The 21,197-nt window shown below is 43.4% G+C and overlaps 1 protein-coding gene across 2 annotated transcripts in view; it reads right to left on the bottom strand.

Annotated features, from left to right (window-relative positions):
• PPP2R3C (protein phosphatase 2 regulatory subunit B''gamma) overlaps positions 1-21,197 on the bottom strand; it is a 42,111-nt gene that overhangs the window by 5,926 nt on the left and 14,988 nt on the right. For both annotated transcript variants that reach the window (XM_077464713.1, XM_077464712.1), the window contains exons 7-13: positions 18,727-18,797; positions 18,438-18,570; positions 12,502-12,557; positions 11,589-11,664; positions 8,522-8,658; positions 5,506-5,643; positions 3,715-3,774 (exon numbers count right to left, since the gene is read on the bottom strand). In XM_077464713.1, the coding sequence (XP_077320839.1) occupies positions 3,715-3,774; positions 5,506-5,643; positions 8,522-8,658; positions 11,589-11,664; positions 12,502-12,557; positions 18,438-18,570; positions 18,727-18,797 (671 nt within the window). The remainder of the gene's footprint in view (positions 1-3,714; positions 3,775-5,505; positions 5,644-8,521; positions 8,659-11,588; positions 11,665-12,501; positions 12,558-18,437; positions 18,571-18,726; positions 18,798-21,197) is intronic.

Genomic DNA, 21,197 nt, shown 5'->3' on the forward strand with positions numbered 1-21,197 from the left:
TACCAATTGCTGTGTTCATTCAGAAAAGGAAGGGGACTAGCAACTTGCATATTTACTGGCCCCTTCCCCCACTCTCCATCCTAAAACATCCCCATGTGCCCACAGCAGCTGCCAGCTGGAGAGGAGGGAAGCGGGGGAAAGGGGCACACAGAGGGCTGCGGGGGAAAGGGGTACACAGAGGGCCTGGACAGCGGGGGGGGGGGGGGGGGAAGATAGGGCTGCAGATGCTAGGACTGATCCCCCTTCAGCATAGCCGGAGGGAGTGGGGGAGAAGCCAACAGTGCTGAAGGGGAAGAGGATCTGTGTCTGCAATAACACAGTACAGCTGGTCCTCCTGTTGGGTCGATAGGCCCAGTACAAGAGGGCTCGCTGTACTGCCTTATCAGTTTCCCTGATGCACGGGGTGATTAGGGTGTGCCCAGGCACATCAGACAAACCCTATGCGCACACCTTTGTTATAGATACATTTTAACAAATATCAGAGTATGAAGTAAAAACACCCGAATGGCTGGAAAGTGGTAATGGCTTTTTCAAGGCTTATAAAGCGATACCATAAGCACATTTATGTTTTCAATGCCAGCACATTGTGCTAGAGGGGGTCTATACTTTGAGCCTGTGTCAACAGGTTTTGCATTACCATACAAGACTATGAGAATAGAAGATCTGATTAAAGCAGGTAAACTGCAGGTCATGTATAAGTGAACAATAAAAATAAAAAAAGAGAAGAAAAAAGAGAAGAAGAAAACCACTACTATTATCGCTATTCAATGAAAAACAATAAAATATTCACATGTAAAATGTCATACAATGTACAGTGCCTTGCGAAAGTATTCGGCCCCCTTGAACTTTTCAACCTTTTGCCACATTTCAGGCTTCAAACATAAAGATATAAAATTTTTATTTTTTGTGAAGAATCACCAACAAGTGGGACACAATTGTGAAGTGGAACGAAATCTATTGGATTTTTGAAACTTTTTTAACTAATAAAAAAATGAAAAGTGGGGCGTGCAAAATTATTCGGCCCCCTTGCGTTAATACTTTGTAGAGCCACCTTTTGCTGCGATTACAGCTGCAAGTCGCTTGGGGTATGTCTCTATCAGTTTTGCACATCGAGAACCTGAAATTCTTGCCCATTCTTCCTTGCAAAACAGCTTGAGCTCAGTGAGGTTGGATGGAGAGCGTTTGTGAACAGCAGTTTTCAGCTCTTTCCACAGATTCTCGATTGGATTCAGGTCTGGACTTTGACTTGGCCATTCTAACACCTGGATACGTTTATTTGTGAACTATTCCTTTGTAGATTTTGCTGTATGTTTGGGATCATTGTCTTGTTGGAAGATAAATCTCCGTCCCAGTTTCAGGTCTTTTGCAGACTCCCAACAGGTTTTCATCCAGAATGGTCCTGTATTTGGCTGCATCCATCTTCCCCCTCAATTTTAACCATCTTCCCTATCCCTGCTGAAGAAAAGCAGGCCCAAACCATGATGCTGCCACCACCATGTTTGACAGTGGGGATGGTGTGTTGAGGGTGATGAGCTGTGTTTCTTTTACGCCAAACATATCGTTTTGCATTGTGGGCAAAAAGTTCGATTTTGGTTTCATCTGACCAGAGCACCTTCTTCCACATGTTTGGCGTGTCTCCCAGGTGGCTTGTGGCAAACTTTAGACAAGACTTTTTATGGATATCTTTCTTCTTGCCACTCTTCCATAAAGGCCAGATTTGTGCAGTGTACGACTGATTGTTGTCCTATGGACAGACTCTCCCACCTCAGCTGTAGTTCTCTGCAGTTCATCCAGAGTGATCATGGGCCTCTTGGCTGCATCTCTGATCAGTCTTCTCCTTGTCTGAGCTGAAAGTTTAAAGGGACGGCCAGGTCTTGGTAGATTTGCAGTGGTCTGATACTCCTTCCATTTCAAAATGATCGCTTGCACAGTGCTCTTTGGGATGTTTAAAGCTTGGGAAATCTTTTTGTATCCAAATCCGGCTTTAAACTTCTCCACAACAGTATTACGGACCTGCCTGGTGTGTTCCTTGGTTTTCATGATGCTCTCTGCGCTTTCAACAGAACCCTGAGACTATCACAGAGCAGGTGTATTTATACAGAGACTTGATTACACACAGGTGGATTCTATTTATCACCATCAGTCATTTAGGACAACATTGGATCATTCAGAGATCCTTGCGGAACTTCTGGAGTGAGTTTGCTGCACTGAAAGTAAAGGGGCCGAATAATTTTGCACGCACCACTTTTCAGTTTTTTATTTGCTAAAAAAGTTTAAATTATCCAATAGATTTCGTTCCACTTCACAATTGTGTCCCACTTGTTGGTGATTCTTCACAAAAAATTAAAATTTTATATCTTTATGTTTGAAGCCTGAAATGTGGCAAAAGTTTGAAAAGTTCAAGGGGGCCGAATACTTTCGCAAGGCACTGTATATCCATAAGTCTCCAGCAGATGGCAGCAAGGCAGCGTTACAGGCTGACCAGACCGCCATGATGACATAGGCCAGGAATATGCAATTAGCGGACCTCCAGCTGCTGCAAAACTACAAGTCCCATCATGCCTCTGGGTGTCATGCTTGTGGCTGTCAGAGTCTTGCTATGCCTCTTGGGACTATATGTAAATGGGCGTGGCTATGTATTTTGGAGGTGTGCACCCCTTTGTCAAACCTCCAACTGCAGGTCAGATAAATCTGTCAATAAGTTCTGAATTATCTCAGAGGCAACTCAAGCTGATGCCACAGACACATGAGAAGGCCCAAAAGCCCACGGGCCCTTAATGAGTTCATAATTTTTAAAAAGCTTTTTAAAAGAAAATGGTGAAAAAGCGAAAAAAAAAAAAAGTAAGTAAACCCCTGCTTAGAAAGCATCGCTAGCCTAACACGGCCACTCTCCCACACCTCTTGACTGATCCAACTTTGCAGGTTTGAGCCAAAAGTGAAATTTAGAAGCAGAAGGGGTGGGCCAGGCTCTTGGACAGAAAAGCTGACTGGTGGTGTTTGCATACCAAAGTTTCCCAGGATTTGATACATCAATGTGCTGAATAGGAAAATGTATCCAACCTGAGGGTGGTGCCTTCCATATGTTGAAAGTGGCAGTTTCATCTCAGATTCGTTTTAAATGAGAAGTTCACATTTAAAAAAATAAAATAAATGCACACCTTTTTGCAGGTAAAAAAACATTTTTTTATTTTTTTACTTGGAGCCTGGAAAGCATTGCACTTATGATCAGCAGATAGTGAGTGCCATGCAGGGCTCCTGTAGACTACTCTGTGTATCTGTCTGCTCGTTCCTCATACGGGCAAGGCAGATGCACACTGACAGGAAGAATGATTTAACTACCACAGCACTCAACAGCGCCATGGTAGTTAATTGAAACTACAAGTCGAAAGCTGCAAAGGCTGCCGAGACTTGTAGTTTCCCATTCACAAGGGAATGTGAATGAAGAATGTGGCTGGGCGGATGGAGTCCCGTTCAGCTACGTTATTTTTCAAACAGTGACAGGGGGCGCCTGATGCCCACCCACTGTCACTGGGGAGGAAGAATAGCTGCACATGCTGGAACATGTTACAATAGGTTCCAAAAAGTGAACCTATCTTTTAAGGTTAAGCCAACACTGGATAAGGGGTTACAGCTTATGATACCTCACCGCTCTTGCATCATGTTATTAAAGGGTTCCAATTAATGAAATATATGAACATATACTAGGAATTTTACCTTTACATCCTGAAAAGTTACTGGATCCTGGCCATGGATCTTCATTTGTTCTTGAATTGCCTGATCCAAAGACAACAGCAGAAAATGAACAAATTTCACCAAGAAAGATGCATAATTGTAAAAAGTAATTTTTCTCTCTATATACATGGACTTTGCTTCCTGCAGCAGATCTTCAGAGAAATTGTGCTTTAAATGTTCATCTCATCCAAAAGGTTTACTTGTCAGCCAGGGGCATACATACAGGGGTCGCCATTGCGACCTGGCCCCATGCTCCAGGGGCTTTTGCGGCCCTCCCTGTACACCTGGATAGGACGGCGGGGGCGCGTAAAGGAACAGATTTCTCCATGTAGCCGCTGAATACCCACTTCTCCTCCTTTCTCTCTCCTGCAGACATTCAGTGGCTACAGGAGGAAAATGGAGGGCATCGGTTCCTCTACACGCTGCTCTCACCACCTCCCTATCCCTGTCCTGCTGCGCCCATGTGCTTCCCTGCCCCACCGCCACCCCCCCACAGTGCTGCCCGGTTTTCTCCTCAGACGTCCCGCTAGATGCTGCCGGGGATCTGTCAGGATTGAGAGCTTAATTAATTGAGTCAGTGATCGGTCACCGACTTTTTTTTATTCATTCATAACTGAGATATAGTAAACTGTGTTTACTATGCTTCAGATTATGATTGAACGGAAAGCTATGTACAGAGCTATTCCTATTAATCTATTCTGTGCAGCTGAGGCTGAAGAGAAAGGGACTGATATATCGGTCTTCAGTCCATTTCTCGGTCTCAAAAGTGACACATCAAGGGTCTAATATTTCGGCAAAGCCCCCCAAAATGGGGGTTCTAAAAAATATGTTAGAAATAAAATTGTAAATAAAATAAAAATGATAAAAAAAAGAAAAAAATTTGCAATACACCAGTTGCAGAACTACCAGGGGTGCAAAGGTCAAACTTGCAACTGGGCATTTCACCACTGTGGGGGGACCCCAAGATGGCAGGAAGGCCCTCAGCAGGATCATAATAAAGGGCCCCACAATGGGAGTAAAGGGCCCTGGGATCAATGGGAGGGGCCCCGGTCAGGCATCATGAAGGTTCTAGTTAAGCTTCTGGTATCAGCTGAGACCGAACAATGAGTCACCAAAACAAGACAAGACATACGGTACTTGTTTCCAACTTATTTTCATACTTTGTTGCATCTCAGTGCTGCTGATCTCCAGCAGCCTTTCTAGCCACTTCCTATATGCACACAAAGTGATGGTTGCATGGCATTTCTCATGGCAGCCTTCCTGATGAAGACAGCCATGCTTGTGTAAACTATGGTCCAATGGTAACTTCTTCACTAGGAGCCAGGACGGCAGCAAAAAAGCACACTTGCTAGATGACAATGATATTGCCTTGTCATTCTTTTAACAAAAAGTGTCGGCACAAGGACCTTCATGTCAGGATCACCAGGCATTGTTTTAATAAAAGCTGCAGATTTAAAAATATTGATTTGAAATATAATTAACATGGTAAATCTCATAAGATAGTTATAGTGATTGAGTTCACATATACTTTAAAAGGGAACTCCAAATTTCCATAATTGGATTCTGAAAGCAACGGAAAAGTATCAGAACAGTAAAATATATTTTGGGGAACGCTGTACAATGGCACATTGATCTGCAGCAGAAACATGAAAATTACAGTCTGCTTGCTGCAGACAACACCAATGGTTTATCTGCACAAAAAACAGAACTCTTAGCCAAATGTGTTCAGAGGGAGGGACTCTTCATGGTGATTACAGCCTAACCAGAACATACTCTGAAGAAGTAGTTAAGAGAAAAGACATTCAGGTAGCCTCTGTTCTCGATGTCAAGAAGTTTGAATATGTATTGCAGGGCTGCCGGCTCCTTCCTGTTCTCCAATGCCAAGACAAAGTCTAAGTATGTCTTGTAATCCTGAAAGCAAAAAGTAAACATGTAATACAGTTATTGACTGCAAATGTCCAACAATGCATTCTTTGTTAAAGGATATCAAGTCTCAAGAACAAACATCTAGCTGCACAATATATTGCAGCTTACCAGTTTTAGATGTGGTAGCTCCATTCGTTTTGCATTTCAGGCTGGCATTTTCAGCAAGTACAGGAAGGAGCTGTTGATCTTGCCAGAAATGCAGTGTCCCTGTTACTTCCTGAGAGCTCAACTGAAAGCACAACCAATGTTATCTTTCTTTTGTAAATTGCTAAATCCCCACCTCACCACCTATGTAATGGAGATGAAGACAAGTAGACATGTTTTAAGTCCAGCCTAGGTTGACAGCAAAGGCTCTGTCCATAGATACATGGAAGTGAGCAAGCATTGCCACGCTAGGACCACGCAAAGGATAAAAAGGCTATGGCTGGTCGGCTAGTGATTAAAATGTTATCCCTTTCATCTCTCGAGAGAACTTGCAGCACTTATTAATTCTGCAGTATATATTCCACTTGACACAAATTGTAAAATTGCCATGACAGGGGATTTTAATAAGGCAGAGAAAAGATCTGCTTTAGACAGGTTAGGTTATAAGGAGTGGACAACTTGCAAGACTGCTTTGAGCTGACTGCGTAGGTTTTTAGGGAATGCCACTACCACTACCAATCAGCTCAGTGTAGAAGAGTACCGCTCTGTGGTAATGGCATATTGTAAATAAGTGCACAGAAGACGAAGCAACTGTAAAAGAGGATCAAGCAATTTTCCTAATTCAGAAACCTTGGGTAGATAGGGGGGGGGGGGTGAAATGTGCCTTTCAATTGGAAAAGGTCTTTGTGGACTTCAATTATTCTTTAGAGCAGGATGTGGGGCCTTCTTGCTTAAAATCATTAATAATTGTTTACAATCCCAAAGAATTCCAGTATTTCCTGTCCTAAAGATTATCGCCATGTGGCCCTGACTCCCATTGTAATACAATGCTTTGAGAACCTCATATTAAAACAACATATTCTCCTGGGTTAGATAGCTAGCTACCAGTTTACATTCAGGGAAAATGGTATCCTCCATAAATCTAATGCATTGGCCTTGCATTCTGTGTGGTTTCCTTTGGAAAACAAGAATAGCTAATATGCTTACATGCTTTTATTGATTTTAGTTCAAAATTTGATACAATTTTCCCAATGAATGTTAAACTGAATTCTTAGGGATTAAGCCCAGCGCTTTGTAGCTGGATTTTGGATTTCCTGGCTGATAGGCAGCAGAGATAAAAGTTGAAAATCATTACTCATCAATGTGGATTGATTGGTATTGTAAAATGATAAAATCTCTGATTCTGATGGAAATATGAACACCTGTTGACAGCTTTTGATTACATTTATTGTATTCCAATTGTTAAAAGCACAGAGAATTTCCTGGTCTCCAATTTTACTCATGTCATCTAAACACAACTCACCCAGGTAAAATATACATCGTCCTCTAAGACTGCTCTCAGGGGACTATAGGAACAAGTATAGTGGCTTTGTAAAAAATGGTACATATCGGATGTATTTGGGTTGGCATGCTTGGAAGGATAACCAAATTTTGAACACTTCCACCATGTGTTCAAACCATAATCCTCCAAGTTACTTGGCAGTTCTGCCTGAGCATGGATTAATGAACACAATAATCTACTTTTCAGAGAACTTTAGATTTAAAGAATGCATAAGGATTTGAAGACATCAGCAAAATATTCAACAGACAAATGTCTACAACTTAATATAAATTAAATTGTGCCTACTGGAAAAGCAGATTACCAATTGCTTCCTTTTAATGCACCAACAAAAGGACCTGCTAGTAATAACATTGAATGATGGATAAATGCACCCAGGTCATAAGCACACTGACCAGTAGGATCCCTGGTGGTATTCACTGCCCACACCTTTTCATTACTGTAGCACGCTTACTGGGGGCAAACATATTAAGGTCATATTTTTATTCAGTATAGTAATCTGCACAAAAGAGGTCTACCACCTTTGGAGCTCCGAGTTTACAAAAGGGCAATGAAGAGCTAGTGCATGCCCTGATGGACAAGTCCTCATTAATAATGTGATTTGCTGGGATCCACTTAATGGCAGTGTTCCAAGACTGGACAAAAAGTCCTTCTATAAATCATTCAGTATGAATGATAGATCAGGCATAAAGAAGACCCCGCTCTGTCCTTGCCACCTTATCCAATCTTCATTTCCTTATTTGCAATTAGAATTGATGCATTTACCCATTTGTAGATACACCCAACATTTATTCTAAGATCCAGTTGCCCTGAACAAAAATCAAGGAACCCCAAAGTAGACATTCTTCATAATCTTAAAGAGGAAGTAAAAGCAGTTGAAAAAATAACCTGCAAGGCAAAGGCATAATGAGCTAGTATGCATAGCATACTAGCTCATTATGAATAACTTACCTGAGAACGAAGCCCCTGAAGCGGTCCTCCGTCTTCATGTCCGCCGCTGCCATGTCTGCCTGCGCGCCGCTGTCTACGGCGCATGCGCCATAGACAGCGGTGGCTGTCTTTTTGTAAATATCTCCTAAACCGTATAGGTTTAGGAAATATTTCTTGGACCTACAGGTAAGCCTTAATCTAGGCTTACCTGTAGGTCAAAGTGGTTTGTAAGAGTTTACAACCACTTTAATATTTCCAGTGGTGACAATGAATGCGTCACAATAATTCAAAGGCACTACAGGGAACAACTCGGCACACAGTTAATGTACTAAGTGGAGCACTATTGAATTACTAACTCTGATTTATAGTATTCAGTTTTTAATTCTTGAAATGTTAACATAGTAGAAAGAAGACTTGATTAGTTAACACATTATGATGTATAAGTCTTACCATCTCCCCATCATATGTCAGACATTCCTGAAAGACTCGATCTAAGAATACACTGGTCAACGTTCCGGTACCATAGCGGGACAGTTCCTCCTTGCTTAGCATCCCATTATGATCTTTATCAAGATTAAGATACTGACCTAAGTAGTAACCACAAGTCAGTGAAAATCAGCTACAAGACTCGCATCCTGTCTTCATACTTCTAACAATAATAATTATTTAACACTGCACACATATAGACCAATTTTTTTTTATATTTTATTGGTTTCCATCACTCAGTGGTTGAGCTCAGTTAAAGTATAACCAAAATACAAGAACAAAAATCTGATATATTGGAGATTATTAATCCTAAAAATGTAGTGGCTGCATAGACTTCCTTTTTCAGGCTAAATACATACGCTGCAAGTAAATACCTGTAAAAAAATAAATAAAATAAATCGAGTGCTTTGTAACTTCCTTTTTACTGAATCAAAATCTCAAACAATGTAGCCCTGTATCAGCCTTCTGTGAACTACAGAGCACCTCTCCATGTTTGATAGAAATAAGGAAAGGGTAAGATGTCTGCAGTCTAAAATCAGGAGCAAACAATGCTGCTCCTCCATAGACACACTAAAGTAAGTGCCTTCACCCCAGGGCAGGAAGCGTGTTACTGGCAGGATCACCATGTGAAAATAAAAGGAAAAGAGAATGCCTGAAAAATGGAAAAGAACACAGCCAATATGTATTGAACCATGAGCCGATTTGTAAGTCTAATAGGAATGGTAATCTCCCCCTTTTTTTGGGGGGGGCCCGCTCTATTTCTGTCATGCATCTTGCTCCTGTGGAAGTGGATTGAGCATAAGAATGCAATTTTTAAGTATCGTGTGTTGAATTTTTAATATATGAATGTATTAATGAGTTATCATCAGTACGTCTTTTGATACAATCAGCTCTTAAATCAATACTCATATGCCAGTGTACTATTGACAATCATGTTCTATTTTTTGTATGAACTGTCATCACCATTATTATCACCATGAATTTCATCTTGATGATGAGGCATTTTTAATAAATAATTTCTCTCCGCAATATTATTATTATGGTCTACATTGTGTTGTGTTACGACTCCACTAATGTTCAAGTATATGAATCTATAACATGGCATTGTACTTTGAGTATTTGCCAGATGCCTGCCATACACCTTATTTAACCACTTAAAGCGGTAGTAAATCCGCTGAATTTTATTTATTTTATCATACCTAAAAGGGAAAAGGCATAATGAGCTAGTATGCACCGCATACTAGATCATTATGAAATACTTACCTTAGAACGAGGCCCCGACATCTCGCCCGATACACGCCGAGGGAGCTGACATGTTCCTTCGGCGTGTCTTCCGGATATCGCGGCTCCAGCGCTGTGAGTGGCCGGAGCAGCGATATCGTCACTCCCGCGCATGCGTGCGGGAGACTTCTTTCCGGCAGGGTCCAGCGTCTGCCAGACTTCCAGCCGAGAAACCCCTGTGCGCATGCGCCGCTGCAATCAGCGGCTCATTGCCAGGGGAACATCTCCTAAACCATACAGGTTTAGGACACATTTTTTCATTATTATTAGCTTACCTGTATGTAAGTAAAAGTGAAAAAAAAAAAAAAGACTATACAACCGCTTTAAGCCCCGGACCATTTTGCTAGCCAAAGACCAGAGCACATTTTGTGATTAAGCACTGCATGGCTTTAACTGACAATTGCGTGGTCCTGCAATGTGGTTCCCACAAATAGAGCTTTCGTTTGGTGGTATTGGATCACCTCTGCGGTTTTTATTTTTTGCGCTATAAACAAAAATAAAGCAACAATTTTGAAAAAAAAAAAAAACGCATTATTTTTTACTTTTTGCTAAAATAAATATCCCCCCAAAATATATATTAAAAATGTATTTTTCCTCAGTTTAGGCCGATACGTATTCTACATATTTTTGCAATAAGCATTTATTGATTGTTTGCGCAAAAGTTATAGTGACTACAAAATAGGGGTTTGTTTTATGACATTTTTATTATTATTATTTTTTTTTTACTAGTAATGGCGGCGATCTGCGATTTTTATCGGGACTGCGACATTATGGTGGACACGTCAGACAATTTGAGAAATTTTTGGGACCACCTGGTTAGGAAGGGGTTAAGTGTGTCCTAGGGAGTGATGCTGTTAGGGGGAGGGGCTGCATGTGACACATCCCTGATCATAGCTCCCGATCACAGGGAGCTGTGATCAGTGACACTGTCACTAGACAGAACGGCGAGATGCTTGTTTACATTAGCATCTCCCCATTCTTTAGCTCCGTGAGACAATCGCGCGTATCCCCACGGACTCGATGTCCGCGATCCTACTCACGAAGCTCCCGGCAGGGTCGTGCAAATGACCACATGACGACAAATTCAAAGGGACGTACCTGTACACCCATTTGCCCAGCCGTGTCATTCTGCCGACGTAAATGTACATGCGGCGGTCGGCAAGTGGTTAAAGTCCCAACCCTCCTTTTCTTTTTAACACAGCCAACATATCTAAGGACAGGAAGCATTAATATATTACATTAGAAGAAATTATTATTGGCTTTAGATATGATTTAAGTACTTATAAAGATATGAGTATTTGGATGATGAAGAATAACTGTATGGCATATGCAGAGATGTGAAGGGGTAATTCAATAAAATTTGCATATAATCAGAGTGAAAGTGAAGAAACCAACCAGTAGAATGGCCACTTTCAGCCCGTGTGTACAGCTCTCTGTTCTACAGAAGTCGATCTCACAACCAGCTTCTGTCGAATGGGCATGCTGGGAAGCCAGCATCTGATCAGTGTTGATCTGTGTGCTCTGGCTGGGGACAGTCCTTCTGTCAGAATACAATACCAGAGAGGGGGAGATTGCCAAACTAACATTGCTTGTGTTAGTACAGTGATCTCTCCGTTTTTTTTTTTTTCCTTTTTCCCATTCAGCCCGCTGGGTTGAACAAAAAAAGACTTGTAGTGTGTACGCAGCTTTAGGCAGGTCAGTTATCAGTACAGATCCACTTCAGATAAGAGAGAAACTGAAATGAACTTACCATAGACTCTTAATGCAGAAGGAGCAGAAAACCAATTGGACTCCTGAGTTTCTTTAGAAAGTTCTTCATCCCGCAGCTATAAAAAAAAAAAAAAAAAAAAAGATACAAACATTTTGCAACTAGATTTCCTCATGACCCATGAACCATACAGCCTGCTTGATACTGCACTAGATTTAGGTAACATAGCACTAGTGATCCAGACTAGGATCATTATACCACTCAATTTTTTTCTATGGCATAATGTCACTGTACTTTTACTCCCCAACAAGCATAGTTTTAAAGCATTTTGGCAAACAATGGACATTAGAAAGGCATCAGTTGAAGCTTTGTGATTCTGTCAGTTGGAGATACCTATATCCACACAAAAACAACCGTAGCTCTAGCGATCGTGCATTCTGTTCTTCACACAGCACTGTTCACTCAGATTTTTATGTTCAGATACAGAAGTAACAACTGGCCACTGGTAAGCCGGTGATTACTTTTGTATCCAAACAGAAAAATCTGAGTGAACATTACCATAAAAGCATCAGGTGAGCAATGCAGCAACAGAAGCAATCCCTGGGTATGTGTGCCGATATCTAAAAAATTACAGTGGTGTGATTGGAGATACCTCACCAGCTGCAGAATCGGTAGTGTGACATGGCACTTAGGCCATATACTTTGCTCTATTACTTCCCTGTAGGAATGGTAGAGTAAGCCAACTACAGCATTCAATATTTGGAATCCCAAATGGGGTAATATATTCCCCTCTTTTAATTTCTCCCACAGTCAAAGCTCTGACTTTTCCCTACAGGCAGGAAACATTTGAAAACCTAAATTGTGCTCTTGCACCAAATGAGTACCGTAGATTGTTTAGATTACCAGCTCAGTACATAATGAACTGCAGACAAATATTAAGATATGGAGTACATACCTCAAGTAAATCATCCAAAAAGCTACAAGCTAATATATCTTGTATTTTTATCTTTCCTGGAAAAAAAAAAAAAAAAAAAAAAAACATTATTAGTATGTAACATGTTTAATTTCTTCAGATATAGATAAACTCAAAAGCAAGAATGTCATTCTTGTAAACAACCCATTTTAGTATTCATCAAGATTATTAACAATCTGGCCAGCGTTCCTCTACATATATAATAAATACACATAATATGTACATAATAGCCTCTGCATCATATCCTAGGAGTACAGCAATAAACACTATTACTGTAAATAAGAAGAATCTTATTTCTGTCTAATGTATTCAGCTTAAAACAGAATATCTGTGGCATAGGTTACTATGGGTGTAAAATTTATATATATATATATATATATAGAAAGGCCAGTATGGTGGCCTGAAATTATGGGAGGAGCCCGGTGGAGTATATAACCAGCCCGTTCGCCCGTCTTCCTCGTCGCTTCCGGTGCGCGATACCTGATACGTCAGGTATCAAGGGCCGACTATCCAGACCAGACGCAGTGAGCCTGTTCGTCAGTTCCCGCATTTTTCGTCCCCGTCTTGACAACTCGTCTTCTCGTTCATCAGCGTCCGTCGGTTTCGCCGTCGGAGTGTCGTCGTACCCATCGAATTTATCGTCACACGTCGGGCTGGCTGTCGCAGGTAGGGCTTCGGCACCCCCTTTTCAATTCATGTATTTCGATGTACCGTCAACATTCCCTGTGCTCACGAGCCGCTCGCTGCTTTCAAATCGAATGTTTTCTGTGGCCCTCGTGCGCATGTCACTGTTTTCTACTTTCGATGTAGTCGTTATCACCTTTCGACACGTTCGATTACGCCACGTCAGGCGATTCATTCGCAGGTACGGCATTCGAAACCGTTCGACTGCCCGAGCATTTCTATTAGTATCGGTCGAATCGTTCGACTCACAGCCGTCGGCTTGTTACGACAAGGCAAGCAGTCCGCACGTTTCGCTTGGTCTGCTTCAATTCGAATATATCTCTTCATTCATGCAGTTATGTTATGTATTTTATTTCATCTCATTCCAAGTCATTTCAGTCCCAGTCATTTCTTCCGTTTCGAATCATTTCTGTCACTAGTCGCGCTCTGGCGCAAATCCTGTCGCACCTCTGGTGCACCGATTCGCTTTGAAGTGTCCCAGGGTTTGGCCTCATTTCTGTACATGCTCCAGAGACTGAATCACTCGCAGGTTCACGCACGATCCCTGATTCTTGTCTTTGTCATGGCATATCATTTCTGTCACTTATTACGCTCCAATTCGAATCCTGTCGCATTCTTCTATGCACCGATTCGTCTTGGTGTGCCCAGCTGCTACGCCTCATTTCGGTACATGCTCCAGAGACGGATTCTTTGCAACCTACAGTCCAGTCGTTGAATCCTGTCTCTGTCATGGGATATCATTTCTGTCACTTATTACACTCCAATTCGAATCCTGTCGCATTCTTTTATGCACCGATTCGTTCTGGTGTGCCCAGCTGCTACGCCTCATTTCAGTACATGCTCCAGAGACGGATTCTTTATTGTTACCATCAGTCCAGTCGTTGAATCTTGTCTCTGTCATGGGATATCATTTCTGTCACTTATTACGCTCCAATTCGAATCCTGTCGCATTCTTTTATGCACCAATTTGTTCTGGTGTGCCCAGCTGCTACGCCTCATTTCAGTACATGCTCCAGAGTCGGATTCTTTGTTGTAACCATCAGTCCAGTCGTTGAATCTTATCTCTGTCATGGCATATCATTTCGGTCACTTATTACGCTCCGATTCGAATCCTGTTGCATTTATTTATGCACCGATTCGTTCCGGTGCGCCCAGCTGTTACGCCTCATTTCAGTACATGCTCCAAGGACAGGATTCATCTGTTTGGTTCAAGGGCTCGTCCTCTGATTCTTGTCTTTGTCATGGGTTTCATTTCTTTTCACCTATCACGTTCCGGTACGAATAGTCACATCTGTGTACCAAATTCACCCCGGCGTGCCCCAGGAATGGCCTCATTTCAGTACATGCTCCAAGGACAGGATTCATCCGTTTGGTTCAAGGGCTCGTCCTCTGATTCTTGTCTTTGTCATGGGTTTTCATTTCATTTCACCTATCACGTTCTGGTACGAATAGTCACATCGGTGTACCAAATTCGTCTCGGCGTGCCCCAGGAATAGCCTCATTTCAGTACATGCTCCAGAATCCGTTTCGTGCTCAGTCGCAAGTTGTGGCATGGCGATCCGGATCTCTGTCATGGCAGGTTCTCTCATCTCACTGTCACATGCCGCTCCCCGGTTTGGGTCCAGTTGATTTTTCAAGGTTTGGATGCCTACCAGGGGGGCCTTGCTCCTCGGCCTCATTTCATTATAAAGTTGCCTCAAAAGGGAAGAACACAGCTTCGTTTAGGCGTGTTTCGTTGTGTTTCTCCACATACAAGCGTAGACTTCGTGCAATCATCGTAAATACACATCCAAGCGTAGACTTCTTGCAATCGTTGCAAGCACGCATCCAGAGATAGACTAATCGCAATCATTGTAGACCTCTCGCACTCATTGCAAGCACGCATTCGAGCGTAGTCCTCTTGCAGTCGTTGCAAGCACGCATTCGAGCCTAGACCTCTTGCACTCGTTACAAGCACGCATTCGAGCATAGACCTCTTGCACTCATTACAAGCACGCGTTCGAGCATAGACCTCTTTCAATCGTTGCAAGCACGCATTCGAGCCTAGACCTCTAGCGATCATTGCAAGCACGCATTCGAGCGTAGACCTCTTGCAATCATGGCAAGCACGCATTCAAGCATAGGCCTCTTGCAATCATTGCAAGCTGATGTCCAGGCACAACTTATGGCAATCATTGCTGGCAGGCACTTCTGGCTGCTCAATAGGTTGCTTTGGGGAAAGCCTGGATACCTTCCTAAATGTTCGTTGTATTACAGGGTACTTATACTTATAGGCATAGTTGATCCAGGGAAAATCCGATTGCCTCTCGAGGGGTCAGGAAGGAATTTTTTCCCCTACTGTAGCAAATTGGGCTATGCTCTGTTGGGGTTTTTTGCCTTCCTCTGGATCAGCTGCGGGCGTAGAATTGGGGTGTCGGGTGGTGTGATACCTTATTATTTTGATTTGTGGTTGGACCAGGATGGACTTCTGTCTTTTCCGGCCTGGCTACCCATGAAGCCTACTGTAAATCCTTGCAATCGTTGCAGGCACACGTCCTAGCATAACATCTTGTAATCATGGCAAGCACGCATCCTGGGTAACATCTTGCAACCATCGCAAGCACGCATCCAAACATACATGCAAGCACAACTCCCGCAGTCTTCGCAGTGCACATGCGGTAACACAAATTGCTCACAGTCACCACGTACACGTCTCCTGTGACAAACTCCCGGGCAATTGTCGCAAGCACACGTTCAAACACAACCTTTAGTCATGCCAAGGCTCGCGACTTAGCATAACTTCTTGCAATCATTTGTTGCAAGCACGTTCTCAGTGACACGCTAACTGGCTACACGTCATTTTCAGCAGCTCTTAATTGGCCACTCGTCTCCTGTGGCTTTTCTTACTAGCCACTCACTGTCGCCTGTCTGTCCGTCTCTTCCTTGGGACAGTTGAGTTCTACTTCCGTCCGCACCAGGATCATGTTGACACACGCGACTGGCTTCTTCCTGTAGCACGCCCAGGCTATTTCTAGCCAGCGTTCAACATTTCTTATCCTTACAATGCTCGGAGAGCCATCTGTTGTTACGGCCCATACAGCAAGATCCCCACTACGAGGCGTCCAGAGGCATCAGCCCATAGCCATCGGCCAATGCTCGCCCATTACAACTGCCATCTTTACGGACATATAATATCCTTGCATATTCCCCAGTTTAGTCATCTGAAAGACACCTACAGTCCCTTCACGGCATGTCGAGCGTCGCTATGCACATCATCCCTCAGGGGTCGCGCCTTTGTGTCACGCCTATTGGTCTTACTGTCCCTCTCACAGGATCCAGAGCAAGTCCTCAGCCGGGTTCCCGCGGCAATAGCAGTCCTTGCTATGCGGGAGGAATACCTATCGTCTGGGAATGACGTCTCCCTGTTCATTCCCTCCGTGTCTTCCCTTTCTCCCCAGGTGATGACCGACGCAGCGGCCTCCACGGGCTTGCGGCTGTTTTTTTGGCCACCTCTGGCTCGCAGCTCCCTGGCCTCCCCAGTTACTGGCAATTCCTGGCTGCGCCAAGGCGCCCTCTCTGTTGGTTATGTCCTTCCTACGTCGACTGGTCCAGCTCTTGTTGTTGTTTCAGTTCAACATCCATTCTTCCTTTATCCCCGGTAAAGTCAATCAGGCAGCGGACGCCCTCTCCCGCTTTTAACCTTGTCTCGTTTTCGTTCAGGTACCCGGAGCCGGACTAACATCAGCAGCTATCTCGGACTGGTCTCAACTGACCCTGGATTAGCCCCTCACCTCCTAGCGGCTACCCAACTCATTTGATCACTCCCTTTCCCGCAATACCCTCAAAGCCTATCAATCAGCCTGGAGGGCCTTTAACCAACTTCATCACGTATCACAGTACAGAGACGTCCCGTGTCAAGCAAGTCATAGCCTTCATTGCCTACTGCCACTCGCAGTTGGCGTTATCCTTTAATACGATCCGGCTATACCTGACCGGTGTACAACATTTCACGTCCCTCCAGGACCCTACCGTACCCTTCCTATTTTACCACGCCGTTCGGGCTGTTATGCGCGGTATCCAGAAAGCGCCAGCCGATGGCCGGCACCAAAACGACTGCCTGTTACAGGAGACGTTTAGAAATATGTCAGATTTCCTGGCCACTTCACCTTTTCGGTCTCCACATTAGTGTCATTTACAAGCAGCCATACACCTGGCCTTCTACGGCTTCTTACGGCCAAGCGAGTTTTACTTGTTGTAGCCTCACAGCACGCATGCTGTGCGAGCACCACCTGGTCCGATACGAAGACCATTTCGTCTTACACTTAGCAGTCTCCAAGACGCAGCAGCTTGGCTCGGGTTCGGACATACACCTCTATAAGTCCAACAACCGCTGGTACCCGGTCGCCATTCTCACGCGCCTGTCGGCCCTTTTTTGGCTGATCAACCAGGAGTTAGTCCTCTTCTGCCATTTCTCACTAAACCTCTGAACGCTGCCCGGTGGAACATGTCAGGATACTCCCGGGTATCCTTCACCTCTGTCCTACTCACATTGTCAAGAAGTTGGGCAGATGGAGGTCCACCTGTTTCGCCCGCTACATACCCAATCCGCAAGCGGAGATGACCCAGGCCTTTGTCGAGCTCACCCAGTAAACAAACTTGGATCAATAAAATGCAACCCCTACCTGAATGTTTTTGCCCCCTTATTTTGGTATACCGTACGTCAGACCAGGGCACACTTTCAGGTCCATTTCAAGTAAGCGAGTTTATGTTAACCTTGTTTGTCATCCTTAACCGTATCGGTCAGAGGGCTCCACACCATAAATAGAAAGGCCAGTATGGTGGCCTGAAATTATGGGAGGAGCCCGGTGGAGTATATAACCAGCCCGTTCGCCTGTCTTCCTCGTCGGTTCCGGTGCGCGATACCCACCCACCCATCCCCTTTTTCAGGGCATTTCTCAAGCATCATACTCCTCATGAGAGTACTCATTTCACTCCATTCATATTCATTTCATTTATCACCCACTTTCTATCTAAGGTATGCCCCCTTATTTTGGTATACCGTACGTCAGACCAGGGCACACTTTCAGGTCCATTTCAAGTAAGCGAGTTTATGTTAACCTTGTTTGTCATCCTTAACCGTATCGGTCAGAGGGCTCCACACCATAATATATATATATATATATATATATATATATATATATATATTAGTGCTGGAAGATAAAAAAAAAAAAGAGCATTTGTATAATTTGTCTTACCTGTCCTCAGAGGATCAAGAAAGAAAAAGAACTTTCGGACAGCTGTACAAACATAGAAAGAATAAAACGATTTCTCCAAACCGTCCAACTGAGGCAGAGTTGGAATAAGCTCAAGGATGTAATTTTCTAAGTCCTGCCAGAGAATAACAAACAAATCACTTAACAAATCTTTGATAACCACATCACTGGTAACAGAACAAACACAAAATGTGGTGTTTCCACTCACAAAGTCTTCCAATGACACAAAAAATACAGAAAACAAAAATATAATATACAGGCAGCTACTTACCGACTCTCTGAGATAGCCTTGTCCAGCCACATCATACAAGCTTAAACCTATCCTTGTCTGGTGTAGCCACACTATGAGAAAAGATATTGGACATTACTATATACAGTACTATAGTATCCTGAGAACATAGGATGCAGGTCCGGTTCTTCCTGAGAACACTGAAGAAAATAGGAGGTGGAGGACCACACACCCAATAATAAAAATCCAATTTCCTTATTTCAACAAGTTAAAATCCTGACAGTAGCACATAGCATAACACACACAGTCGATGCGTTTCATGTTACAGAGGCTTAATCAACACGATTCAAAGTGGAACTTCACCTGAAGCCTCCTCCTCCTTCTTTAAGTTCTGGCACTTGTTTTTTTGGGGGTGGAGCTGGTGCCTGGTTTTGAAAGGTACCACTACTGGTCGGATCGCTCTGGCGATCTGAGCAACAGTTCACCCCCCCAGCCTTCTGGGACACATCGCAGATCCCAAAAAGCTGCGGGACTATTTACAAAGCACAGCACAGCTCGTGCATGCGCAGTGGGAAGCTGGCTGTAAAGCCGCAAGCAGTCACAGTCGGCTTCCGAAAGTAAACCTGCTGGTGCCTAGACCCAAAAGACGGCCGAAGAGCCAGCTCAGATAAAGGTGCTGGATCCCTGGACAGGCAAGTGTCCTATTATTAAAAGTCAACTGCTACTTTTAAAAACGTAGCTGCTAACTTTTCATTTATTATTTCTAGGCTCCAGAAACACTTTAAGACATGAATTGTATCAACTGTGCTCGCTGTGTGTTAGAGCTCCACAATTAATCGTTTAAAAAAATAAAATAAAATTGCAATCTCAGTTCAACCCCCCTGACGAATATGAAACATTGTAACTAAGCTTCCTTCTTAAATCAAAGGGATAAACTTCTGTTTGTAAAAGACAAAAAAACAGGTAGTCTGCGTGTGTTTTGCAGGAAGTTTAACCACTTAAAGTCTAAATCTTTTTCTGACACTTCTTTCTCAAGTTAAAATCAATATTTTTTGCTAGAAAATGACTTGGAACCCCCAAACATTATATATATTTTAGCAGAGACCCTAGAAAATAAAATGCCAATTGCTGCAATATTTTATGTCACACTGTATTTGCCCAGCGGTCTTTCAAACGCATTTTTGGGGAAAAAATAGACTTCAATGAAAAAAAAAGAAAAATAAATAAAAAAAAAATAAAAAATAAAAACGCGGCGAGAATCGTGATCCATCTTCTAAGAAAAAAAATTGTGATTCTCATTTTAGCCAGAATCGTGCAGCTCTACTGCGTGTTATGCTATGCGCCGTTGTTAAGATTTTTACTTATCTGACTTTTATTATCGGGTGTGCGGTCATGCAGCAAGAAATTCATTAAGATTGCAAAAAGCAATGTGCAAGTAATAACCTAAACAGTAATGGCTACCGCCCCAATTTATAATAAGCTTTTGTGGTAAGGTGCACATGATAGGGCTTTGCTTTGCACAACACAAACATAACATAGGCTTCCCCAGCACAATTACCAGCTAAGCCTGGGGTGCCCAACCTTTTGGAGAGCGAGAGCCACTTAAGCGACTTGGTAACCGGTCGTGGCCACAATGAGTGGAGCAGAAGGATGACAGTTCCATGTCCACTTTGCATATGCAGAGCCGACACGGATGCAACCCACTCTATTCTATGGGCCCTTGGATCCCATCTGCCCATATAGCAGGGGATGAATCGGAGTGGGGGTAAGTGGGGTGTAAACGCCACAAGTCCGTTTACATCTGCGGCTTGATAGAATTGAACAGAGGGTCAGACCGATAGTGTCAATGGGGCCTAAGGCTTTTTTCACACTGATGAGCTGTGGTTTACCCACACAGAGGCGCAGGCAAGTTCACCTGTGGCTTTCCTGCAGGTTAGCTATACTTTGCCATCGACTTCTATTATATCCTGCGGGTGTGGTGCACTTTCTGAAAGTGCACTAAACTTGCATGCAATAACAGAAGTCTATGGCTCAGTGTAGATATCCCATAGGTGTTCTACACTGCACCTGCACATCAGTTTGAAATCAGCCCAGTAACCACCGCAGAACAGATATGCCCATATATACACTGTGATTTACGTAATAAACTTACCTTTAACAACAGTTTTCCATTCAGGTATCGCTGGCTGTTGTCCCAGGCAGATCGCATAGTTGGTGCTATATAGCCGCTTGCTTCCTCTACCAGTGTTTTTTTTTTTTTTAACAGAAGCTCTACCAGTGGATTTATTCACAACACTGATGCTCTAGGATGATCTGTCTATCAAAGTGCCCGGACAAGGGGGAGGGGCTGTGTGTGACGGCGCGTGGCCGGGAACACACAGCTATTGAAATGAAAGCTGTGATGTTCCCGGTGCTGTGATCAAACAGGCGGCGGAGGCGGCTCTCTTGCCTGCACAGGCACACTGGCTGCAAAATGACACACTGGCCTGCAATGGGACACACTGGCCTGCAAT

This window comes from Lithobates pipiens, unplaced genomic scaffold (genome assembly GCF_037356315.1).
Source record: "Lithobates pipiens isolate NorthernLeopardFrog02 unplaced genomic scaffold, aLitPip1_a1.2 Scaffold_30, whole genome shotgun sequence".
NCBI lineage: Eukaryota > Metazoa > Chordata > Amphibia > Anura > Ranidae > Lithobates > Lithobates pipiens.